This window comes from Microcaecilia unicolor, chromosome 2 (genome assembly GCF_901765095.1).
Source record: "Microcaecilia unicolor chromosome 2, aMicUni1.1, whole genome shotgun sequence".
In the NCBI taxonomy this organism is placed as follows: Eukaryota; Metazoa; Chordata; class Amphibia; order Gymnophiona; family Siphonopidae; genus Microcaecilia; species Microcaecilia unicolor.
Window position 1 is genome coordinate 549,084,052 of NC_044032.1, and position 27,231 is coordinate 549,111,282.

A 27,231-nucleotide genomic window follows, 5' to 3' on the forward strand; every position below is an offset into this window, starting at 1 on the left:
GTACAGCGTCCTAGGTACTGTGGACTAGCCGGGTGGCTAGCGGACAACAGGGACGTACACTGACTAGACAATAGCTAGCACAACGGCTAGTTGGCTTGGAGCACCACACAGTCTTGGAACGGACTAGCCGGACGGCTAGCGGGCATGGAAGAGGAACACAGTCTTGGAAACCGCTAGCAGGACGGCTAGCAGTCTTGAAGGACAACTTAAACTTGGAGAAGGCTAGCAGGACGGCTAGCAGTCTTGAAGAACAGACAACACTTGGACAAGGCTAGCCGGACGGCTAGCAGTCTTGAAGGATAAACAAACGTGGAAAAGGCTAGCAGGACGGCTAGCAGTCTGGAAGAACAAACAAACTTGGAAAGGGCTAGCAGGGCGGCTAGCAGTCTTGAAGAACAAACAAACTTGGAAAAGGCTAGCAGGGCGGCTAGCAGTCTTGAAGAACAAACAAACTTGGAAAAGGCTAGCAGGGCAGCTAGCAGTCTTGACGAACAAACAAACTTGGAAAAGGCTAGCAGGGCGGCTAGCAGTCTTGAAGAACAAACAAACTTGGAAAAGGCTAGCAGGGCAGCTAGCAGTCTTGACGAACAAACAAACTTGGAAAAGGCTAGCAGGGCAGCTAGCAGTCTTGACGAACAAACAAACTTGGAAAAGGCTAGCAGGGCGGCTAGCAGTCTTGAAGAACAAACAAACTTGGAAAAGGCTAGCAGGGCAGCTAGCAGTCTTGACGAACAAACAAACTTGGAAAAGGCTAGCAGGGCGGCTAGCAGTCTTGAAGAACAAACAGGCTTGGAATCCTCTTGGCAGGACGGCTTCAGACAAGAAAACGGAAGCACTGGTTCCCCTCCGTGCTTCCGTTTAAATCCCCCGCTTGCCTTGACTGAAGAACAGCTGGCGCCAATCGTCTCCAGCCCCGCCGACCCCGGGAACCGGATTGGTCCCTTCGTTTGATGGGCGGAGTTCCCCAGAAGATGCGCCAATCCGGCGCGGGTGGGCGGAGCCTCCTCGCTGGTCCTGCTGCAGCGAGGAGGACGCCGACGTCGGCGCCGCCATCTTGGCGGGCGGGTTTCACTCTCCGAGGCCGGCGTTAGTTCTTTGGGATCGCCGGCCTCGAAGCACTCCATCGTCGCGACGATCCCCGCGGCAGCCCCCACCCGTCGGTCAGCGCTCCCCTGACGCCTTTGACGACCGCCTCGGGCCGCGGGGCGCCAGGTAAGAGCCCGGAACGGGACAGTATCCTCCCCGGAAGACCCCTTCCTTCGGGGCCCGGGCTTGAATGGATATTGAGCATGGAAGGCTTTGACCAGTTCTGGAGCATGAACATTAGCCACGGGTTCCCAGGAATTATCTTCGGGGCCAAAAGATTTCCAGGATAATAAGTAATACAGTCTTCCCCGCCGCCACTTTGAGTCGAGAATCTCTCTTACCTCGTACTCCGGTTCTGGGGACACCTGGAGATCCTTCTCCTGGGCTGGAGTCGGGTGCCACCTGGATTCCCGGAACCTCTTCAATAGCGAGATATGAAAGGCGTTATGTACTCGCAGGGTGGCGGGTAGCCGCAAGCGATATGTTACTGATCCAATTCGTTCTTGGATGGCATACGGTCCCACGTATCGCTGTCCCAGCTTACGGGAAGACCCTCGGAGTCTCAAGTGTTTCGTGCTTAACCATACCCTCTGTCCTGGCTGAAGCACGGGGGCGGGCCGCCGATGACGGTCAGCAAAGAGCTTGTTCCTGGTCGCGGTCTTCTGTAATTGTTCCCTAGCCATTCTCCAGACCTTCTGTAGGTCGGCGACCACTTGGTCCCCAGCTGGCGTCATGGCGGTAGCCGGGAACGGCCCTGGAACCCGCGGATGTCGTCCATATACCAGGAAGAACGGGGACTGTCCTGAGGAGGAATGGGTACTTTGGTTATATGCGACCTCGGCCCACGGAAGTAGAGACGCCCAGTTATCTTGTCGCTGGTTAACAAAGGCTCTTAAGAATCCTTTCAGGGTTTGATTTATCCTCTCTACCATGCCATTGGTTTGTGGATGGTAAGCGGATGAGAAATGGTTCTCCACTTCCAAGGCCTTGCATAACATTCTCCAGAACCGGGAGGTAAACTGGGGCCCTCGGTCACTGATGATCCTGGTGGGTAGTCCATGTAGTCGAAAGATGTGCTGAATAAATGCTTGAGCTAGAGCGGCGGCCGTCGGAATGTTCGCAAAGGGAACAAAGTGAGCCATCTTAGAGAATCGATCGATCACCACCCAGATCACCGTATGACCCTGGGACCGTGGTAATTCCGTGATAAAGTCCATGGATATCTCCGTCCAAGGGCTGGTCGGTACGGGCAAGGGCTGTAGGTCTCCCACGGGAGGTCCTCCTATTGGCTTGGTGCGGGCACATATCGGGCAGGAGGTCACAAACTGGAAGACATCTCGTCTCATCTGTGGCCATCGATATTGTCGCGAGATGAATCGGAGCGTCTTGTGATACCCGAAGTGCCCGGCCCATCTTGACGAGTGTCCCCATTGCATCACCTTCTTCCGATCCGCGGCCGCCACGAATTTCGGGATTTGGGCAAGCTCCCCCGTGGCCACACTAAGACAATCGGGGTCTAGCATGGGGTGAGTCTCCGTAGTCTCTTCTGGTACCTCGAAGGCCCGAGAGAGTGCATCGGCCGGGGTATTCTGGGAGGCTGCCCGGAACACTAGTTGGAAATGGAACCTAGCAAAGAATAATGACCACCGGGCCTGTCGGGGATTCAGCCGCTGGGCCTCTTGAAGGTATAGGAGGTTCTTATGATCCGTGATGACCGTAAACCGGTGTTCCGCTCCTTCCAGTAAATGTCTCCACTCCTGTAGTGCTAGTTTCAGGGCCAATAGTTCCCTATCCCCCACCGTATAGTTCCGCTCGGCTGGAGAGAACTTTCGTGAGAAGAAGGAGCACGGTTGACGCCGGCCCTCGGGGTTGATTTGAGAAATGACCGCTCCGGCGCCCAGCGCGGATGCGTCCACCTCTACCGTGAAGGGCTTCGCAGGGTCAGGAGTCAACAGAATAGACGCGGACTCAAAGGCCTCCTTGACTAGACGAAAAGCCGCTTGCGCCTCAGGCGGCCAATCCTTGACCCTTGCGTTCTTACGGGTGAGCGCCGTCAGCGGTGTTGTCAAGCTGGAGTACTGGGGAATAAATTGGCGATAATAGTTGGCGAAGCCCAAGAATCGTTGCAAGGCCTTCAGGCCCTTCGGTTGAGGCCACTCCCGAATGGCTTGGAGCTTATCTGGTTCCATCTGTAACCCTCCTGGAAGCAGAATATGCCCCAAAAATGGTAAGGAGTGCTGATGGAAGGCACATTTACTCAGTTTCGCAAAAAGATGGGCTTGACGTAGGCGGTGCAATACCGCCCGTACATGGCCCGAATGCTCCCTGGGGTCCTTGGAGTAAACTAGGATATCGTCCAGATATACAATCACCGAGGAATGGAGGAATTCTTCTAGAACACAATTGATCAGACGTTGAAATACCGCAGGGGCGTTACACAGACCGAATGGCATTACCCGATATTCGAAATGTCCCTCATGGGTATTGAAGGCCGTCTTCCATTCATCCCCTGACCGGATTCGTACTAGATTGTAGGCTCCCCGTAAATCTAGCTTCGTGAAGATCTGGGCCCCTTGAAGTTGGTCCAAGAGCTCCGGAATGAGGGGCAGAGGAAACCGATCTTTCACGGTGATGGCATTTAATCCTCGATAGTCAATACAAGGTCTCAGGGTTCCATCCTTCTTGGCGACAAAAAAAAACCCCGCTCCGGCTGTGGAGGTCGACGGCTGGATGAATCCTTTCCGTAGATTTTCTCGGATATAGTCTCGCATAGCCTTGAATTCTCCGCGGGACAATTTGTACAATCGACCCCGAGGAGGCACTGTGTCTGTCTTCAGATTAATGGCACAGTCAAAAGGCCTATGTGGAGGCAGTACTTCCGCCTCCTTGGGGCTAAACACCTCGGCAAAGTCTCTATACTCCGCAGGCAGGGCGCTCCCTTCACTTGGTTCTTCTCCGGGCACCGTATTTAACGCCGGACAACAACCAGCCCGACCCTTACAACAAGTTTCTTGACAGGAAGTGCCCCAAGCTTGAATCTTCCCTCTGGTCCAGTCAATAACAGGGTTGTGGTATCGTAACCATGGTAATCCCAGAACCACCGGGTGAATGGTCCGGGGTAATACTAAGAATTCGGCCTCCTCCCGATGGTCCTCCCCAACCTGCAATCCTAAGATCGGCGTAATCTCCGTGACCGGTTGTGGAAGGGTAGTTCCCTGGATGGAGGTTATTCGCAGCGTTGGTCTCTGGGGGAGCAGGGGCCAGCCCATTTGCTGGAGCAGTTCAAGTCCAATAAAATTACCCCCAGACCCCGAGTCCACCAGGGCCCGGGTCTGAAGCGTGGCTTCCTGCCACCGCAAGGTCACTGGTAGGACGAGCAAGGTCTCCTGTAGGGGAGCGGAGTGCCCCAAGAAACCTCCCCTCAGGGTGCCTTGGGGAGAGCGTTTCCCGGCCGGAGAGAACAAGTCCGCAGGAAATGCCCAGCCTGTCCACAATAGAAGCACAATCCCTTAGACTGTCGTTGTTGTCTTTCGGCGGCAGTCAACCGCTGCCGGCCCATTACCATGGGCTCCTCTCCGGGCTCCGTAGCGTCCCGGCTCGCCTGACGAGAGGCCAACCCTTTGCTCGTCTTGGGGGCGCCTCGTCCCCACTTCTGCCGCTCCATCCGGGCTCTGGCTCGCTCCTGGAATCGGGTGTCTACCCGGATACAGAGTGAGATGAGGGCATCCAATGATCCGGGAATCTCCCGTCCGGCCAATTCATCCTTGATTCGTTCTTGTAATCCCTCCATAAAAATGGCCATCAAGGATTCCGGATTCCAACGCAGTTCTGCGGCTACGGTACGAAACCGGATGGCATAGTCGGCCACTGTACCCTCTCCCTGATGAATCCGAAGCAGCTCCGATGCCACGGAGGAGGGTCTGCCCGGAATGTCAAACACCATCCGGAACCGGCGCTGGAATTCGCTATAGTCCTCCAAAATAGGATCCTGTTGTTCGTCCAGAGGAACCACCCAGTCCCGGGCCTTTCCTGTACACAGGCCCATAATGTAGCCTATCTTACTGTGATCCGAAGCAAAGGCCTCTGGTTGCATCCGGAAGGCCAGATTACACTGGTGGAGGAACCCTCGACAACCTGCTGGGTTCCCGTCGTATCGTGCCGGCTCAGGGAACCGAGGTCCCACGCGGAACCCTCCCATACGGGGAGCTGCTGCGGCCCCTTGGACCGCAGCGGCCTGGTTCTGTACCTGAAGCGTGGAAAGTTGAGAACATACATTCTGGAGCGCCCCAGACAGGGCATTCAGCTGTTCCTGTTGCTGCTGTAGAACCTTGGCCAGGTCCCGTAGATCCGGTTGTGTCGGCGAGCTCATGGCTTCCGTTTTCTGTCGCGTCTCTGATGTCACGTTTGTGGAGGTGAGCTCTTGAGATTTCCCGAGCTCCGCAGACCAGGAAATAACCGAACACCCCGAATCTTCACCCGCGGCGACCGCCGTTCACCGAGGGTTGAGCCCTCAGCTGCGGGCGGCCAGCAGGACTGCTGGAACCACGGGGAACGGCTGGCCTGGTCGGATCTGGGTACAGCGTCCTAGGTACTGTGGACTAGCCGGGTGGCTAGCGGACAACAGGGACGTACACTGACTAGACAATAGCTAGCACAACGGCTAGTTGGCTTGGAGCACCACACAGTCTTGGAACGGACTAGCCGGACGGCTAGCGGGCATGGAAGAGGAACACAGTCTTGGAAACCGCTAGCAGGACGGCTAGCAGTCTTGAAGGACAACTTAAACTTGGAGAAGGCTAGCAGGACGGCTAGCAGTCTTGAAGAACAGACAACACTTGGACAAGGCTAGCCGGACGGCTAGCAGTCTTGAAGGATAAACAAACGTGGAAAAGGCTAGCAGGACGGCTAGCAGTCTGGAAGAACAAACAAACTTGGAAAGGGCTAGCAGGGCGGCTAGCAGTCTTGAAGAACAAACAAACTTGGAAAAGGCTAGCAGGGCGGCTAGCAGTCTTGAAGAACAAACAAACTTGGAAAAGGCTAGCAGGGCAGCTAGCAGTCTTGACGAACAAACAAACTTGGAAAAGGCTAGCAGGGCGGCTAGCAGTCTTGAAGAACAAACAAACTTGGAAAAGGCTAGCAGGGCAGCTAGCAGTCTTGACGAACAAACAAACTTGGAAAAGGCTAGCAGGGCAGCTAGCAGTCTTGACGAACAAACAAACTTGGAAAAGGCTAGCAGGGCGGCTAGCAGTCTTGAAGAACAAACAAACTTGGAAAAGGCTAGCAGGGCAGCTAGCAGTCTTGACGAACAAACAAACTTGGAAAAGGCTAGCAGGGCGGCTAGCAGTCTTGAAGAACAAACAGGCTTGGAATCCTCTTGGCAGGACGGCTTCAGACAAGAAAACGGAAGCACTGGTTCCCCTCCGTGCTTCCGTTTAAATCCCCCGCTTGCCTTGACTGAAGAACAGCTGGCGCCAATCGTCTCCAGCCCCGCCGACCCCGGGAACCGGATTGGTCCCTTCGTTTGATGGGCGGAGTTCCCCAGAAGATGCGCCAATCCGGCGCGGGTGGGCGGAGCCTCCTCGCTGGTCCTGCTGCAGCGAGGAGGACGCCGACGTCGGCGCCGCCATCTTGGCGGGCGGGTTTCACTCTCCGAGGCCGGCGTTAGTTCTTTGGGATCGCCGGCCTCGAAGCACTCCATCGTCGCGACGATCCCCGCGGCAGCCCCCACCCGTCGGTCAGCGCTCCCCTGACGCCTTTGACGACCGCCTCGGGCCGCGGGGCGCCAGGTAAGAGCCCGGAACGGGACACACAGCCTACAGGGAAGTACAAAACATGTACTCCCCCTAAGAATATACAGCAGTGGGAGTGGTGTTCTTATAACTTCAGAATTTCAGAATTGACCAGCATGAAGCCTGAAAATGCTAATTAGCTCATCACACTCTTAAATTACACCAATGTAAAGCTTCCATCTCCTGTCATTTTGTCTGTGATATAAGGTCACAGTCAGACATATGGACATGATCTCCCCATAAGGAATTCTCACTATACTTTTTTCAAGAATGCCTAAAACCCAGCATGCATTCCTAACCAAACACAAACTAGTTTCCAAAAACTTTTCAATTTCTGTCATTTGATTTATCTGTATGCTCACATGCCTTTTCATTTTTCTCATCCATCTCAATCCAGCTTGTCTCTTTCCCTAATGTGTGCAATTCACAGACCCTCCCTCCCTCTCTTCCCTCCCAAAAAAAACCACAACACATCAGAAATTTGGAGCAATTAAGGTCTGCAGCTTTATTAATAATTACGCATAAAACATTCACAAAACCTCAACCTACTCCCACTCTGTCCAGCCACTTTCATATACGATTGTCAATTCTTCCACTCTTGACTAAATGGTAACATCCTAGTCCAAATATTTCAAAAGACAATGGCCAACTGAGACCCCTATGGCCATTTGCACCAATTGAAATGTAGTGCAAATGTACAAACCTACATTAGGTGAGTATCCCCATTATTCTATAACAATGTGCATTAATTTTAGGAATGCCCCCATTATGTCCATGACCCTCCCATTTCCGTACCCCCTTTTTCAGATCATGTTCAAATTGTTGGAGTGGTTCCCATGCCTAAGGGGTCCATTTACTAACCTGCGTAAGGGTCTATGTGCACCCAATGTGCACCAATTCCATGTTACCGCCCAGCTACTGTGTGTGCCAGGCAGTAATTTCATTTTTGGCACGCGTCCCCTACGCGCACTATCAGACGGTAAAAGGCATTTGATGTGCATTGACCCTTACCACCCGGTTAATGCATGAGACCTTACTGCTACGTCAATAGCTGGCGGTAAGATCTCAGCCCCAAAATGGATTCACGTCAGTTTTCATTTTGCCGCACGTCCATTTTCGATCAAAATAAAAATGCATTTTTACAGGTGCACTGAAAAATGGATCTGCGCACATCCAAAACACGTGCTTACACTACCGCAGCCCATTTTTCATCGTACCTTAGTAAAGGGACCCTTAAATTTACCTATGTAAAGTTCAATTAAATCTAATTACTGCCAATAATGACTTGTTAAAAAGCTAATTATAGGCACTAATTGGCTCATTATTCAATTAAATTGTGCACACAAATTGAGCACAGGACCAAATCTGTGTGCACAATTTTTGGCAACTTTTATAGAATTAGGGGTTATATGTATAAGTTTATGTATGTACAGCCTGTATAATTTAACCTTGCATGGACCAAGCAGAGGCATTTCCATAGACTTCCTTGGAGAAGAGTTTGGGAATGCTTTTTGACAAGCCCCCTAAGTTTCCATACAATAACTTAAACATATTTATGTGTGCTAAAAATCAGATGCATAAATTCCTTGGAGTACTTTTCAAAGTGGGAAATGTGTGCACCTACTTTTTACCCATGCACATAGCCTTAAAATTACACTCAAAGAGGCTATACATTTTCAAACTATAAGCTTTGGGATAAAATCCATAAACTTGGCACCAACTTTCAAAGCTATTATAAGGTACATATGCTCACAGTGATAAAATAATACCCAAAATGACTACGGTGCTTACTTTAGAAGCACCATTCATGTTTTAGACATCCATAAGCCAACATTTAGACGTCCGTGCAAATTCTACAAAGCTGGGATAGAAATGTCTAAAACTAAATAATGGCCATATGGCAAGGAGCTTTTGTCAGGTGTGTTGTGGGCAGAACCAAGAAACAAAAAAGCAACACTGGGCCTTCAGGATTGAGATGATCAAAGTCTCTTGTTTATTAATTGACAGAGCCGACACAGGCCGTGTTTCGGCGCACTGGCACCTGCCTCAGGGGTCAGCTAATCCTGATCAAAAATTGTAGGTGGTACTGTCACAGTGTAGCACCTTTGATATGGAATAGAGTCTCAATTGCTCCGAGAGCGTAATCAGCATGGACAACGCTGTCAGTCTAAAAGAAAAACGCCAAATAGGTATTTGTGTCTGTGGGCAGAACCAAGACATAGACATTTATATCCTATTTCAGAAGGGAAATGAATTTCTATGTCCAAAAAGATGTTGGGATTTGGCTACCTGGGATGTGAAGGTGTCAGAAAAGTGCTCCTACTGAACAGTGCTCCAGCCGAATGATTAGGGAAGGGCATTTCCTTAATCCCCCAGTGGTTGATATCCTCCAGCAAGGGATACCAGGGTCTATAACAGCTTCAGGAAATATAAAAGTTTATGGGGCAGGAGGCAGCCCGGTTAATTCCCGCAGATGGTAGTGAGGCCAGATATTCAATGCCGAGCTGCCAAACTTAGCCAGCGATGCACTGAATATTCGCTGATAGCCAGTTAAGTGCTATTTAACCAGTCAGGAATGTAAATAGCACTGAATATTGGGGGGCATGTTTCTAAAATGACTGACAGAAACATTTATGTTGCAATTTCATAAAAAAAGCATTCAGGTGGTGCCATAGAGACATTCATGTTCCTGTTTGTCCACATTGATAACTTAGACATTTATTTTTTCTAAAATTTATTTATTTAGATTTTGCTCACACCTTTTTCAATGGGTATTTTTTCATGAAAAACAATGCATATACCTTTGAAAACAGAATCTATGGGGTCATTTTACTAAGCTGTGTTAAGTAGCTAACATACCCATGGTACTGTCTCATGCAATAAAAAGAGAGGCATCATGGTAAAAAAAAAACTCATTTTAGTTGCCTAGTCCAGGAGTGGGTGGAAGCAGATGAGGATCGCTTCCACTAGAAACCATTGCACCACTGATCCCAGGTAGTTCCCAAAAGGGGGATGGAGTTGGGGGACAGGATAGGAATCGGGGGGGGGGGGACTTAGGTGTTGGAGGGGTTAGCTTTATATGTCAGGGGGATTAGTCTTTTATGTTGGGGGTTGGCTTTATATGTCAGGGGTTGGAAGTCTGGCGTCAGGGGGTTGATTTCTATAATCATGAGAATCTGGCATTGGGGGAATTGGGATGAAGTGTTGATCAAGGGCACCTGGAAGAGGCAGGAACAGGTAGTGCCACTGCAGGTAGATGTACTGTTGTATGCTAATATACTCGGTTGACACCTTGCCTGGGCCAATAGTAAAAAATAGTGTGCTAAAGTGGTGATAAAACTGGATGCTAAAATTAGTGAACTTCCATGTAAATCCCATTTAAGTGAAGGGATTAGTTATTACTTCTGAATGCAGGGAGGTCCATTAAAGTCCAGAATGCTTAGTGCACATTTTTTTAAACACTGGAAATTTGTCTCCTAAAACAACTAGAGTGAAGTTAACTTACATTTCGGTGAGTAGTGTTCCTCTACAGTTGTGTATCAACATGGTAGTTTACAGCTACTTCTCTTGTTCTAGCATGATCTAGGTATATTTTTCCTGTTTTTCCTTTATCACTTGTGGGCTAATGCAAAAACTGGAGCTATATAGAACAAAGAGAAAGAGACAAGAGAGACAAGGCCAATGAAGAGGAGTAGCCTAATGGTTAGTGTAGGAGACTTTGATCCTGGCAACCTGGGTTCCATTCCCAGTGCAGCTCCTTGTGATCTTGGGCAAGTCATTTAACCCTCAATTGCCCCAGGTACAAAAAAAAACTAAGGAGTCTTTTTACTAAGGTGGGCAACGGTAGTGTAGGTGTGTGTTGTAGATGCACGCATATCCATTTTTCAGCGCACCTGTAAAAAAGGCCTTTTTTAAAACATTTTGCCGAAAACGGACGTGCGGCAAAATAAAAATTGGTGCGCGTCCATTTTGGGCCTGAGACCTTACTACCAGCCATTGACTTAGTGGTAAGGTCTCTTGGATTAACTGTGCAGTAATCGCCTATGCGCCGAGTTACTGCCCGATTTTCGCCGTGCACCAGAAAATAAAATATATTTTCTGGCGTGCATAGCAAGTGCATGTCAAAAATGAAATCACAGCATGGGCCACACAGCAGCTGGGTGGTAATAGGACCCCTTAGATTGTGAGCCCTCTAAGGACAGAGAAAGTACCTGCATATAATATGTACAGATGGTGGTAAGGGCTCCCATGCTAACCCGGCAGTAACCGGGCAGCACGCGGTACTTCCCGATTACCACCGGGTACACACCAGCGCTACAAACATAAATATATTTTTGTAGCGCCAGATATGATGGCACACTAGGGGTGGGAAGTACTGCCAGGTTGCTGCAGTAGCCCGACGGTACTTCCTGTTTAGCAAGTGGTAAGCCTCTGTTGGGCTTACCGCTGCTTAGTAAAAGGGGCCCCCGGTTATTTTACCACAAGTTGTGCTATTTTAGAAAATGGGACCCTGTGCTAAAATAACATGATTTATGGTAAAATAATCTATTGTAGGACGAGGTCTCATCCCATTACCTTTGTGCTAAAATAGCCTGACTTGTGGTAAAATAACTCATCTTGATAACTTCTCCCATTAGAGTATTTGTTTTTCACTGTATAATATAATTTAGCTTGAGCATAGAGTTGTATTTAACTGTTTGCATTATGCCCAAAATTACCAGAGTATAATTATGGAAAGTGGAATCCTTAGTAATGTATAAAAAAACAACACTCCTTACAAAATATATTTTCTTTCCTTTAATTTCATAGGACTATACGCTTACTATGTATTTCCAGCAGTCCTGGAGGGACAAAAGGCTTTCTTACTCTGGAATACCTCTCAATCTCACTTTGGACAACAGGGTAGCTGATCAGCTCTGGGTACCAGACACATATTTCCTTAATGATAAAAAATCATTTGTCCATGGGGTAACAGTGAAGAATCGAATGATAAGATTGCATCCAGATGGAACAGTTCTTTATGGCCTGCGGTAAGTGATATCTTGCTTTTTCTTTCTCATGTTCCTTAAAATTGGATTTTCAATCAAGACTAAGGTTCCCACAAGTTCTAACAGAAACTTCTGTATATAAGATGATAGAAATGAAGCATCTGGCTTACACATAATTAGATTCAAAACTTTGTAATAAGTAAATGGGCTCCGAGAATAATGTACTCTCTCAACCGTGGTTTATACCTGCACTTAATCTTATTGTTCCAGGCGTTTCCCCAGCTGATTATGTATGAGCTACTCCTGCTGAAAGCGAAGGTGTTTGCTTTCTGAAGAGTAATCAGCATGGCCACTTCATCTGAGAGGGAAGTCCTCAACATGATTTAAGATTCACTTAGGGCCATGAGACTGACTCAAGCTCATACGCATTAATCTTTGCCACCCTGTGGCTGTAAAGGTTGTCAGTTTTAAGTCTTGTTTCTATTGAAAGAGGGAAGAGTATATAAAAAAAAAAGACTATATAAAAAAGATTGTGAGCCTACTAGAGACAGAGAAAGTATGTGCATATAATAAATGGAAAATGCTTTGATTGTACCACAGAAAGGCTTTATGTAGATTTGGGGGGAGCAATTGTAAATGATGAGCTCAGGCTATTTTTTATGTTGTTAAACTTTTTGATACGTTAAAATTGTAATTGTAGTATTATAAACCCCTTTGGTGCCTTTGGGTATAAATGCAGTATATATCAAATCAATAACTCAATCAAATCAAATCCCAGTACCCTTACCCTTATATTTACTCTTAATGTTGTTGGGGATTAATATCTGAATTTTTCAAGTGCTGTCTCACTTGTGCTACAGTGAGGGAGGAGGAGGAATAACAGATGAACGGCCTGTTGAGTTAAATGCATCAGAATTACATGGAGTCATGTTCATCCGTCCTAAGTATCAGTAGTTCAAGCATTAAAGGCAGCTAAGGTATAATCTACACTTGGTAAAATCAGTAGGAATAGATGTTGGGAGGCATGTTGATACTTTTATTTATGTAATTTAAGTCCTCAAAAGGACACTTCCATTAACCTGTAGACTTCTCAACCTCATGTAATTTAAGAAGTTTTTATTGTGTTACTACTTGTTTTGTAAGAAAACTGCAGTGATCATTGTTCAAAGCAAATAGCTATGCTTGTGCAAGCTAAACATTAATCAATGACATGAGCTTATTAAGTTGTTTGATGCACACAATTTTTCATTTATGAATCTGAGTAAGCTATATATAGAGGCTCATTTTCAAATCACTTAGAGACTTACAAAAGTTCTATAGATTACGATGTAACTTTGCAAGTCTAAGTGCTTTAATAATAATAATAATAAAACTGTATTTATAGCCCACTATATCTCAACAATCTAAGCAGGAAACATAGAGTACATACATAATAAAATCCAAATTAACAAAAATAATTAATTATCAAAACAAAAACAAGCATGGTAATAACTAATACAAACTTACACGGGACGTTGAAAATACGCCTCCACATGACCCAAAAGGAAATATTTGGGCCAATATTCAGTTGCTGCAATGGTTGCAAAATCATTCAGCACCAATATCCAGATTGTATCCAGTGCTGAATATCTGGCAGAGCTGCCAAGTTACCCATTCCAGGAGGGAGACTTTTTGGTCAGTCCTGGATTTCTGCCAACTTCATCCTGGTGCATTATGGGACCTGCAGCACTGATTTCAATGGATAGAATCATGGACTTCAAATACTACACTGCTTTGGGATGTAAGTTTAAAATCAGGACTGGCCAAAAAGTCTCCCTCCTGGAATGGGTAACTTGGCAGCTCTGCTAGAGTAGTGACATTGCAGCTATCTGGACAGTGGCAATATTGAGTCTACTATCCAGATGGTTAACCAGTTAAAGGGACCTTTTGCTGAAGTGTGCTAAGCCCTAATGTGGACATATCATGCGAGAAAAGGCTTACCACAAAACGTGCTCAAACATTTTGCAGTAAATTGCCAGTTTTTGTAAAATATGTTTAACAGGGGGAGAGACATGGGCAGAGAATGGGCCTGGAAATATTATCCATCTAGTGAATTCTCATTAGCGTGCTAACTGGATAATGCACACTTGACAGAAAGGAGGCAGTAAGTGCTTCTGCATTAATATATTTGCAGGTCTCACGTGCTAATGGAAAAATTAGCGTGGGACCTGAAAAAAGAAAAAAAGACCAATTTTACAGCTGCAATGTGCTAAGCCCATTCCTTTAAGCATTTTAGTCAAAGGGCCCCAAGGTTAAGATAGCCTTTTTGGTGAATATCACCTTTAATCGGATAACTGTTGGCACTGCCATCACTCTGTCCTTTACCACCTTGGTGCTACCTGGATAGCACAGGGGAAATCTGTGATGATTTTCAACAGCATTATCTGGTGGGTGCAGGTATTTGGTAAGTCTATTTTTATATTGTGCCCATTAAGTTTCTATTCTCTGAGCCATGTCTATCATCTTATTTTTAGAAATAAACAAGAAATTAACATGCTACATAAGAACTGGGACAGACCAAAGGTCCATCAAGCCCAGTATCCTGTTTCCAACAGTGGCCAATCCAGGTCATAAGTACCTGGCAAGATCCCAGAAGCAGATTTTATGTTGCTTATCCTAGAAATCAGCAGTGGATTTTTCCAAGTCCATCTTAATAATGGCTTATGGACTTTTAGGAAATTATCCAAACCCTTTTTTAAACACTGCTAAGATAACTGCTTTTACCATATTCTCTGGCAATTACACATTTAGTGAAGAAATATTTTTCCAGGTTTGTTTTAAATTTACTACTTAGTAGCTTCTTTGCATGTCCCCTAGTCCTTGTATTTTTTGAAAGAGTAAACAAGTGATTCACCTCTACCTGTCCAGACCTCTATCACATATCCCTTCAGCCATCTTTTCTCCAAGCTGAAGTGCCCTAGCTACTTTACCCTTTCCTCATAGCAAGATCCTGTTGAACCACCTATGGCCCTTTGATTTCAAGTGAAGGCCTTAGTGAGATTCAAGTCCTCCATCTCTCAAAGTGAAAAATGTTGCTCCAGAAGATATATTTAAGAAATGTTTAATTCAAGTATTAAAGGTTACAGAGGATTCCATTCTTCCAGTTTCCTGGGTTTTAAATTTACCTGTTTCTAATGCAGAAGGATTGTGTGCTGAAGGTATGAGTTTAACTACTTTCCTAGAAACATTTATCAAATCCCAAGCTGTCCCTGCTACTGTGTTGGCAACTTTGGTTCGTAATGAAGACAGAGATTGGATTTTGAGATTATTTCTAAAACCAACAAGATGTTCTTTTCTATGAATTTAAGATTCATATTTTCCAAGATACTGCAAGAGCAACTTAAAAAAAAAAGAAGCAGCAGTCTCTATTGCTACTTCAGCCTAGGTTTTGCAGATTGATGCTATTATTTTTTAGATTCTTTGCAACTGACCCCTTTTCTTAGTGATAAATCTCCTACAGTTGTTTCAGCTTCTTCCCCAGTCCCTGAGGTGACTCCAGGATAGGTGTGATAAAAGCTGTCTAGTATTAGTCTAAGTCACCTTGAGACAATGTTTTCATTGTCCTTTTACTTGAATTATTTCCCTTTTCTAGATATAGCCTCGTGTTTTAATGGATCACTATTGCCCCAGCATTGTTGACTGTAGAATCATGGGATAATAGAATATTTCTATGGTGATCTCCTACTTTTGTTATTGTGATGTACCCTTTCACAGTGATGAAAAGTTCTTGATTTGGCTGTTAAATTCTATAAATAACTAATTGGAACTACAGGAAGACTGAATCCTTTGAATCTTTGGCCCACAGTGTTTTGGGGATGTTCTAACAAATTTTTACTGCAAATTTGTAAGATGTGCATTCATTTGGGGTCCCTTTTACTAAGCTGCAGTCCCTTTCACTAAGCTGCAGTAGACCTACAGGATGTGTTTAGGCTTCCTGCAGTAGTTTTCTATTTAGCACATGCTCATCCCCTGCCGGAAAATAGTTTTATTTTCCAATGTGGGAGGTATTTCTGGGAGAGGAGAGCAGGCATGCCTGCACTAATCAGGTAGCATGGGAACATTACCATGTGCTACCCAATTAGCCCAGGAGTAGCACAGTAGCCCTTATTGACTTCTAAATTCAGAGGATCCTGGCTCCCAAAAAGGAATGGCAGGTGGCTCCACTTCCTGTGAGATGGAAAAGTGAAACAGTGAAATCACAATCTGCACTTGGAGTCACATGCCATTACTCATTATCCTCATCTGTTAGTGATGGCCACTTATTGTCAAGCAATGTCCAGTGTCCAGCCATATCTAGACCCTCTGACCTGATTTTGGCACTTCTACATGCCCCAATGATTATTAGCCAAAACCATACAGTACACTCTGGTTGCCATACTGCAGCTTGTCCCGGTAGGCACTGGCCTAACTATGTAAAGCTAAGTGCCAATATTCATTGACAGCCAGTTAACCTAGCCATGGCTGCCTGCTGAATATTGGGGGTTAGAGGGGGTTAACCGCAGGAGCCATTCAGGTGGAGGGGCAGCAAGAGTTGGGCAATGGCCCTGAAGAAGAGGCCATAGTGCAATCACCCCCAGTAACACAACTTGCACAGGTCACGGCACAACCTCCACCAAAGACCTCTGTGGCCTTGCCACCATGTACAGCAGAGAGAGAGAGAGAAAGAGGGAGCAATTTCAGGCACCTGCTTCTGGGCCACAAACAGGGCACCCAGCCTGAGCTAGCACCCCTAGAAATGCTAATCCTGGAAGATCCTGAGGAGGAGGACATTGATCCTGCCCAGGTGCTGCTGGATCAACAAGAGATGCTGCTACTAACTAGGCAGCTGATGGGAGATATGGCACACTCGATGGACACAATGGGGGTATATCAAGAGAGACAAGCCTCTGCTTCAGAGATGCTGGTCCAGTCTTCACAGAGGCAAGAAAGGGCACTGGGCGCAAAAGCAGGAGTGCTGAGCTCCATAGCAGTCTCCCTCAAAGAGGTAGTGAAGGTGCTGAGGCAACCAGAGAGCAGTTCCATGGAGCCAGCCACCCTCAAGCAGGAGAGGCAACCACCACCCAACACCCCAGCAGCTATATCACTGCCAGAGGAAGGCAGGGAACAAGAGGAGGATGCTGCCAGCACAGCCACAGAAGCTGTGCCTTTGCACCACAGTGCAAGGCAGTGGCATTCCTGGGGGGGGGGGTGCGGTCCGCCCCGGGTGCACGCCACTGGGGAGGGTGCCATGTGCCTGTCGGCGCCACTCGTTCCATGTTCCATGCTCCCTCTGACCTGGAACAGGTTGTTCCAGGGCAGAGGGAGCATGGAACGAGCGAAGCAGACAGGCGCGCGGCACCCCCCCCCCCCCCCACAGGTAAAAATGCACCTGGGGGGGGGGTTCGTTTCGCCGGGGGGGGGGAGACGCTGCACCTGGGGGGGCACATCGGCAATCCACCTCGGGTGTCAGCCGCCCTAGGAACGCCACTGGTGCAAGGGCTCTGAAGAGGACCTTTTGAGGGATGGGGAAGCACAAAAAGGGGAAAAGGGGACAGTAGATGTGGGTAGAGGTGGAGGGGGACCACAGTGCAGAGGGAGGGGGAGAAGGGGGTGGGGGTGGTTTCAAAGTATAGAGGGGGTTGGGAGAGGGGACTGGGGAGGTTTGGGAATCACTATTTTGATCCCTTCCATTTGGTTTTCTCTCCTATATTATTTAATTCCCCTCCCCCACCACACTTTTTTGTCACTTATAAATACATTTCTCACTTTTTCATTTAAAAGACCTCTCTTATCAATCTCTGCCTGGCTGATTCTGCTGCAGCAACAGCTGCTGGTCTTCCAATGGGCCTAGGTTGCTCCTGGCACAAGGTGGCACCTCTTTCTTGATCTTCAGTGACCTCCTGCTCTGGGAATGCTATTCCCTGTTGAATAGCGATGTTATGTAAGATGCAGAAAGCTGCAAAAATGTCACCACCTATCCGATCAAGACAACTAAACCTGCATTTCAGCCAATCAAAGGTGCGCTTTCTTATAGAGCATGTCTTGATATGTGCCTCATTGTTGTGCTTTTCCTGGAGTGTCTGAGGATGTCGTACTGGTATTAGTAACCATCTTCTCAGGGGGTATCCCCTATCACCTAGAGTGGAGAGTTTAGAGAAGGGACCACTGTAAGGATTCTGAGCAGTGTAAAGTTCTGTGGGGCATAACTACGTTTTTTTTTTTTTTTCCAGCTAGTATACACTGATAATTTGACACCTTTTTTCAGCATTCCAAATAATTCAACACCATGCCCTTTTATTTCACAGGCAGAATATAAAAAAAATTTTCCCCCTCCCTCTTTGGTGGACCAGGCAGCCAGCCAAGCTTGAACCCATGACCTTTACATCAGGAGGCCAGATCGGGTTCTTGTGGGTCATATAGCTAGGTGGTCAATGCAGGCTGTTGAAGATACCTGATTACACTGCTCAGCAAGGTTGACTCGGCATGGGTACCAGTACCACCACCTTTTTTTCCTAGAAAACAGCACTGTGCATCCCATCATCTGTGAAGACAGTGGGCATTAGTGGAAGACATACAGGTAGTATTGGAGTGGGGCCCAGTGCTAGGGTGCATCTGTGACAGTTCTCACAATTATGAAGGTGTGATTGACAACCCATATGTGTGGCCCTGCATACATTTGTGGGGATGGATGGGTAATGATTACAATATGTGTATAGGTATGGTGCAAACATCAGGTCTGCCAGACCACCGTGTGTGTCAGCATGCATTCAAAAACCTTGTGTGGTAACAAGAGATGTTGTTGTTGCTGGTACTTACCTAACAACCAGGCATCCCCCAGCAGACCGTTGGCATAATTCTGCCCCTGCCTGGACTGGTCCAGAATGAAGGCTTTGGGGGAAGAACTTGGAAAGCTGGCATTCATTGAATGGAACATCTTTTCCAGTAGGCTTGCTCATCCCCTCCAGTTGGTTTTAGGGCAACATGTGTGCAGTCTATTGCCCCAGTAGCGTTCCTAGGGGGAGGCAGTGGGTGTGGTCCGCCCCGGGTGCACTCCGCTGGAGGGGAGGGTGCCGCGCGCCTGTCCGCTATGTTCGTTCTGTGCTCCCTCTGCCCCGGAACAGGTTGCTTCCTGTTCCGGGGCAGAGGGAGCATGGAAACGAACAAAGCGGACAGGCACACGGCACCGCCCCCCCCCCAGCGGCGTGCACCCGGGGGGGGTTTCCTTCACCGGGGGGGGTGTTCTTTCGCCGGGGGGAGGGTCGCGCTGCACCCGGGGGGCGGTGCACATCGGCGATCCGCCCCGGGTGTCAGCCCCCATAGGAACGCCACTGTATTGCCCCAATACTGAGGGAAACCCAACAATGTCATAAAACTCCCTCATAGTCTGCTGCCTCTCCTCAAGGGTATGTGGAAAGGTGACATACTCACGCAGGTAGCTGAGCAGAGCTTGCAGGAAGGAGTCTGTACAATTGCAGGTTGCAGAGTGTGTGATAGCTGTGGTGCTACCAACGACGTGCTGGAAACTGCCAGAAAGGTCAGGGTTGTGGTGACCCTCACAGCCACTGGCAAGGCATGGCTGCTCAGGGTGGGGGGCCTCAAAATAATTTCTCAACAGCTCACAGAGGTCAGCAATGGTGGCTCTATTAAAGTGGATTCTCTGAAATGCCTCTTCCTCTGTGAGCATGAGGTAGCTCACCCTCAGCCTGTACACTCTGTGAGCCTTGTATCTATGTCTCTGATGCTGGGGCTTATACTTGGGGCTGCATTGGGGCTGGTCCTTGGGGCTCTGACTGCACAGCTGCATGCCTTCTCCTCTGCCAACTCCGCTCGGCTGCCCTTGCTGTCTGGCCTAGTTGATGGTATTGCAACCAGGGAAAAGACATGGCTGAGAGTAGCAGTCAGGTATATGAAATATTTAAAGGCTAAAAATGAAAACCAGGAATGGTACATTAGCAAGTTATCAGGAATAACCAGTTATTGTAAAATGGCGTTTTTCCCCCTTATCATTTTGTCATGCTATTATAATGTACTGCCTCACAAAATAAATACTTGCATAATAATCAACTAAAAAAAAAACAACAGTCACATGCCAGCAAGCCACAGTCTCAACATTACTCAGGTACCTCCCTCCTCCCTCCCCCCCTCGATAGCTACTGTAGTCCACCAAATGAAGGGCACTCTGAAAGTTTACTGAGCAAGAAGCATAATGGCAGAAAGTGTAAAATCAAATTGAAGTAAGTGAGAGAACTTATAGCAGCTTCATATAACTATTGCCGGATTTATCCGCTAAAAGTTCGACCAGAATATTCAAAACCGGAAAAGGGATATCTAGCGGAATACCAGGCCTATATATAGCTGGCCATATGACAGGCACTGACTGGACACACCGTACTGAATATTAGCTTTAACCACCAAACTCATAAACAATCTTAGCCTGCTTACAAAAGACAATCTTCATAAATATCCGGTTTTGCGTCACCTGTTGAATATTGATTTTGGCCGGCTTTGTTGGATATAATCACTTATGTGCCAGTTTTATCCACTAATCTGCCAGCTAACTTTTTAAATATTGGGCAGTTAGTCACTGAGCATCCTGTACTGAAATACTATTACATCAAGATGAAGTGTAATGCCAGTGACACTGGACTTCAAGCATCCCACTAGATCCTTATCTCCAGCTGAACAGAAATGTATAGATTTATATTTATCTTTGTATTAAGGCTGCCCTCAAATAATTGACTGAGAGCACGTAACATGACTGAGCTCTAGCCCAAACATTTTATTAGGTAGTGTGGGGTGGGGGGGAGAGGAAGATAAGGCAAATGATGGTGAGGGATGAAGAAACAACTGTAAGGAATGGTTGGTGAAGGGTGAGGTGGCAAAGTAGCTGATTGGTTAGTATGCCATGGGAGTTGGAGGGTGACAAGAAAGTTGGATGAGAAGAAGAATTTGGTGGGCAAGAGAACCATTTTTTGGGAAGGTTAGTGAGGTGGGAGAGTAGTTTGGTTTCTGAAAGGAATTTTGCACAACATGGCCCTCTGATTTCATTTGGGGATGGTCCTTTGTTGTCACAGGTGGTTGCTTTTTATTTTTTTGTATTGTTGGGATATGGGTGAGGAAGAGTTGTAAGGTGAGGGTCACAGCTAGCAGGTAAGAAGGGGATACTGATATCCCAGAGGCAGTTTTAGCCAGGTGTTTGGGGAGCAAGAAAAGGGTGAGAAGTAATTGTTTTGTTTTTCTGTGTTCATGGGCGATATCACAGCAGGCCTTCATGGGCAAGTGAATGGATAAGGTCATGATGACTATTGGTAAATAATTACAGCTAGGTCGGTAACAATTGACTGGGGTTTGAGGTGAAAGAAAAAAACGCTCCGAGTTTGCTGTCAAATAATGTTGATGTTCATTGTAGATATTGTGTTTACATTAAATATTTGTTAATAAAGCTGTGGCCAGATATGTGAAATTAAAAATAAATACATTTTTTATTTGGTTCATTGGTATTATGTGGGTAAGAAAGAATGTGAAGGTGTGCTGTGAATGAAAATGTTATAGATTTAGCTTGCACCTTTTGTGGTAGTGGTTTAAGCAGTGCTTTTTTTGTAGAAAAAAAGGTGCCGGTACTCATTATGGGCGGGGTCACCACATATGACCCCACCCTATGATAGCCACACCCACATTAGCCACACCCCTTATACCAGCTATGGCGCATGTAAACATACATCATTGAAAATATTATACTAGTATAGGAGAAAAAAATAACGTGATTTTTTTCATTAGAAATAATTTCTGTAAGCTGTTACAGCTCCAATATACCCAGTGCAAAGTAAGACAGCAGATGTAAGTTCTCAAATTGGACATATTTCAAACACTAAAATAAAAATAAAAAGATTTTTTTCTACCTTTGTTGTCTGGTGACTGTTTTTCTTTCCATATTGGTCCCAGTCTCTGATTCTGCTGCTCTCTATCTGTTCCCTTAACTCCGTTTCAAGGGCTTCCTTTCCATTTATTTCTTTACTTTCCGCCTTTCTTCTTCATTTCTTGTCCTACATCCGTAAGTAAAAGCTGGGTCTTCCGCAGACTTCACCGTCCAGTGGATCCAGCTTCTGCCTATTTTCTTCATCTATGTGCAGATTTTCTCCTCTCTTCCTTTCCCCTCATCTCATCTCTCACTCTTCCCTTCCCTCCATCCCAAGTCCAGCATTTCTTATTTCTCCCTTCCCTCTCCTCCATCCATGTCCTGCAACCCTCCTCTCACCTGCCCCCCCTCCATCCCCCCATGTCCAGCGATTCCCTTGGCTCCCCTACCCCCCTCCAGCCATCCATACCCACCCCGTGATTCCCTTGGCTCCCCTACCCCTTCTCCAGCCATCCATACCCACCCAGTGATTCCCTTGGCTCCCCTGCCCCCCTCCAGCCATCCATACCCACCCCACAATTCCCTTCACTCCCCTGCCCCCCCTCCAGTCATCCTTACCCATCCCATGATTCCCTTTGCTCCCCTACCCCCCTCCAGGCATCCATACCCATCCCGTGATTCCCTTCGCTCCCCTGTCTCCCCTCCAGCCATCCATACCCACCCCACGATTCCCTTCACTACCCTGCCCCCTCCAGCCATCCATACCCACCCAGTGATTCCCTTCGCTTCCCTGCTCCCCCCTCCAGACATCCATACCCACCCCGCAATTCCCTTCGCTCCCCTGCCCCCCCCTCCAACCATCCATTCCCACCCAGTGATTCCCTTGGCTCCCCTGTCCCCCCTCCAGTCATCTATACCCACCCAGCGATTCCCTTGGCTCCCCTACCCCCCCTCCAGCCATCCATAATCACCCAGTGATTCCCTTTGCTCCCCTGCCACCCTCCAGCCATCCATACCCACCCCGCGATTCCCTTCGCTCCCCTGTCCCCCCCCTCCAGTCATCCATACCCACCCCGTGATTCCCTTCGCTCCTCTGCCCCCCTCCAGCCCTCCATACCCATCCCGTGATTCCCTTGGCTCCCCTGACCCCCATCCAGCCCTGCATACCCATCCCATGATTCCCTTGGCTCCCCTGCCCCCCCTCCAGCCATCCATACCCACCCCGCGATTCCCTTCACTCCCCTGCCCCCCTCCAGCCATCCATACCCACCCAGCGATTCCCTTGGCTCCCCTGTCCCCCCTCCAGCCCTCCATACCCACCCCATGATTCCCTTCGCTCCCCTGCCCCCCTCCAGCCATCCATACCCACTCAGCGATTCCCTTGGCTCCCCTGTCCCCCCCTCCAGCCATCTATACCCACCCAGCGATTCCCTTGGCTCCCCTGCCCCCCCTCCAGCCATTCATACCCACCCTGTGATTCCCTTCGCTCCCCTGCCACCCTCCAGCCATCCATACCCACCCTGCGATTCCCTTCACTCCCCTGTCCCCCCCTCCAGCCATCCATACCCACCCCATGATTCCCTTGGCTCTCATGTTCCCCCCCTCCAGCCCTCCATACCCATCCCGTGATTCCCTTCGCTCCCCTGCCCCCCATCCAGCCCTCCATATCCATCCCGTGATTCCCTTCGCTCCCCTGCCCCCCTCCAGCCATCTATACCCACCCAGCGATTCTCTTGGCTCCCCTGTCCCCCCTCCAGCAATCTATGCCCACCCAGCAATTCCCTTGGCTTCCCTCCTCCAGTCATCCATACCCACCCAGCGATTCCCTTGGCTCCCCTGTCCCCCCCCTCCAGCCATCTATACCCACCCAGTGATTCCCTTGGCTCCCCCTGCCCCCCTCCAGCCATCCTTACCCATCCCGTGATTCCCTTCGCTCCCCTGTCCCCCCACCAGCCATCCATACCCACCCCGCGATTCCCTTCGCTCCCCTGCTCCCCTCCAGCCAACCATACCCATCCTGTGATTCCCTTCGCTCCCCTGCCCCCCCTCCAGCCATCCATACCCATCCCATGATTCCCTTCACTCCCCTGTCCCCCCCTCCAGTCATCCATACCCATCCCGCGATTCCCTTCGCTTCCCTGCCCCCCTCCAGCCATCCATACCCACCTAGCGATTCCCTTCGCTTCCCTGCCCCCCTCCAGCCATCCATACCCACCTAGCGATTCCCTTGGCTCCCCTGTCCCCTTCCCTCCAGCCCTCCATACCCATCCCGTGATTCCCTTCGCTCCCCTGCCCCCCATCCAGCTCTCCATACCCATCCCGTGATTCCCTTGGCTACCCTGCCCCCCTCCAGCCATCCATACCCACCCCGCGATTCCCTTCGCTCCCCTGCCCCCCCCTCCAGCCATCTATACCCACCCAGCAATTCCCTTGGCTCCCCTGTCCCCTTTCCAGCCATCCATACCCACCCCGTGATTCCCTTCGCTCCCCTGTCCCCCCCCTCCAGCCATCCATACCCATCCTGTGATTCCCATCGCTCCCCTGCCCCCTCCAGCCATCCATACCCACCCAGTGATTCTCTTCGCTCCCCTGCTCCCCCCTCCAGCCATCCATACCCACCCTGCAATTCCCTTCGCTCCCCTGCCCCCCCCCTCCAACCATCCATTCCCACCCAGTGATTCCCTTGGCTCCCCTGTCCCCCTCCAGCCCTCCATACCCATCCCGTGATTCCCTTGGCTCCCCTGCCCCCCATCCAGCCCTGCATACCCATCCCATGATTCCCTTGGCTCCCCTGCCCCCCCTCCAGCCATCCATACCCACCCCGTGATTCCCTTCGCTCCCCTGCCCCCCTCCAGCCATCCATACCCACCCAGCGATTCCCTTGGCTCCCCTGCCCCCCCTCCAGCCCTCCATACCCATCCTGTGATTCCCTTGGCTACTGTGCCCCCTCCAGCCATCCATACCCACCCCACGATTCCCATCGCTCCCCTGCCCCCCTCCAGCCATCCATACCCACCCAGCGATTTCCTTGGCTCCCCTGTCCCCCCCTCCAGCCATCTATACCCACCCAGCGATTCCCTTGGCTCCCCTGCCCCCCCTCCAGCCATTCATACCCACCCTGTGATTCCCTTCGCTTCCCTGCCACCCTCCAGCCATCCATACCCACCCTGCGATTCCCTTCGCTCCCCTGTCCCCCCCTCCAGCCATCCATACCCACCCCGCGATTCCCTTGGCTCTCATGTTCCCCCCCTCCAGCCCTCCATACCCATCCCGTGATTCCCTTCGCTCCCCTGCCCCCCCATCCAGCCCTCCATACCCATCCCGTGATTCCCTTCGCTCCCCTGCCCACCTCCAGCCATCCATACCCACCCAGCGATTCCCTTGGCTCCCCTGTCCCCCCTCCAGCCCTCCATACCCATCCTGTGATTCCCTTGGCTACCCTGCCCCCTCCAGCCATCCATACCCACCCCACGATTCCCTTCGCTCCCCTGCCCCCCTCCAGCCATCCATACCCACCCTGCGATTTCCTTGGCTCCCCTGTCCCCCCCTCCAGCCATCTATACCCACCCAGCGATTCCCTTGGCTCCCCTGCCCCCCCTCCAGCCATTCATACCCACCCTGTGATTCCCTTCGCTCCCCTGCCACCCTCCAGCCATCCATACCCACCCTGCGATTCCCTTCGCTCCCCTGTCCCCCCCTCCAGCCATCCATACCCACCCCGCGATTCCCTTGGCTCTCATGTTCCCCCCCTCCAGCCCTCCATACCCATCCCGTGATTCCCTTCGCTCCCCTGACCCCCATCCAGCCCTGCATACCCATCCCATGATTCCCTTGGCTCCCCTGCCCCCCCCTCCAGCCATCCATACCCACCCCGCGATTCCCTTCACTCCCCTGCCCCCCTCCAGCCATCCATACCCACCCAGCGATTCCCTTGGCTCCCCTGTCCCCCCCTCCAGCCCTCCATACCCACCCCATGATTCCCTTCGCACACCTGCCCCCCTCCAGCCATCCATACCCACTCAGCGATTCCCTTGGCTCCCCTGTCCCCCCCTCCAGCCATCTATACCCACCCAGCGATTCCCTTGGCTCCCCTGCCACCCTCCAGCCATCCATACCCACCCTGCGATTCCCTTCACTCCCCTGTCCCCCCCCCCCAGCCATCCATACCCACCCCACGATTCCCTTGGCTCTCATGTTCCCCCCCTCCAGCCCTCCATACCCATCCCGTGATTCCCTTCGCTCCCCTGCCCCCCATCCAGCCCTCCATACCCATCCCGTGATTCCCTTCGCTCCCCTGCCCCCCTCCAGCCATCTATACCCACCCAGCGATTCTCTTGGCTCCCCTGTCCCCCCTCCAGCCATCTATGCCCACCCAGCAATTCCCTTGGCTTCCCTCCTCCAGTCATCCATACCCACCCAGCGATTCCCTTGGCTCCCCTGTCCCCCCCTCCAGCCATCTATACCCACCCAGTGATTCCCTTGGCTCCCCCTGCCCCCCTCCAGCCATCCTTACCCATCCCGTGATTTCCTTCGCTCCCCTGTCCCCCCACCAGCCATCCATACCCACCCCGCGATTCCCTTCGCTCCCCTGCTCCCCTCCAGCCAACCATACCCATCCTGTGATTCCCTTCACTCCCCTGCCCCCCCTCCAGCCATCCATACCCATCCCATGATTCCCTTCACTCCCCTGTCCCCCCTCCAGTCATCCATACCCATCCCGCGATTCCCTTCGCTTCCCTGCCCCCCTCCAGCCATCCATACCCACCTAGCGATTCCCTTCGCTTCCCTGCCCCCCCTCCAGCCATCCATACCCACCTAGCGATTCCCTTGGCTCCCCTGTCCCCTTCCCTCCAGCCCTCCATACCCATCCCGTGATTCCCTTCGCTCCCCTGCCCCCCATCCAGCTCTCCATACCCATCCCGTGATTCCATTGGCTACCCTGCCCCCCTCCAGCCATCCATACCCACCCCGCGATTCCCTTCGCTCCCCTGCCCCCCTCCAGCCATCTATACCCACCCAGCAATTCCCTTGGCTCCCCTGTCCCCTTTCCAGCCATCCATACCCACCCCGTGATTCCCTTCGCTCCCCTGTTCCCCCCCTCCAGCCATCCATACCCATCCTGTGATTCCCATCGCTCCCCTGCCCCCTCCAGCCATCCATACCCACCCAGTGATTCTCTTCGCTCCCCTGCTCCCCCCTCCAGCCATCCATACCCACCCCGCAATTCCCTTCGCTCCCCTGCCCCCCCCTCCAACCATCCATTCCCACCCAGTGATTCCCTTGGCTCCCCTGTCCCCCTCCAGCCCTCCATACCCATCCCGTGATTCCCTTGGCTCCCCTGCCCCCCATCCAGCCCTGCATACCCATCCCATGATTCCCTTGGCTCCCCTGCCCCCCCTCCAGCCATCCATACCCACCCCGCGATTCCCTTCGCTCCCCTGCCCCCCTCCAGCCATCCATACCCACCCAGCGATTCCCTTGGCTCCCCTTCCCC

The 27,231-nt window shown here is 50.1% G+C and overlaps 1 protein-coding gene across 1 annotated transcript in view; it reads left to right on the forward strand.

Annotated features, from left to right (window-relative positions):
- The window catches only part of GABRB1 (gamma-aminobutyric acid type A receptor beta1 subunit), a 481,904-nt gene that overhangs the window by 241,385 nt on the left and 213,288 nt on the right, over positions 1 to 27,231 (forward strand). The window contains 1 exon segment of the mRNA XM_030191347.1: positions 11,685 to 11,905. Coding sequence (XP_030047207.1) covers positions 11,685 to 11,905 — 221 coding nt within the window.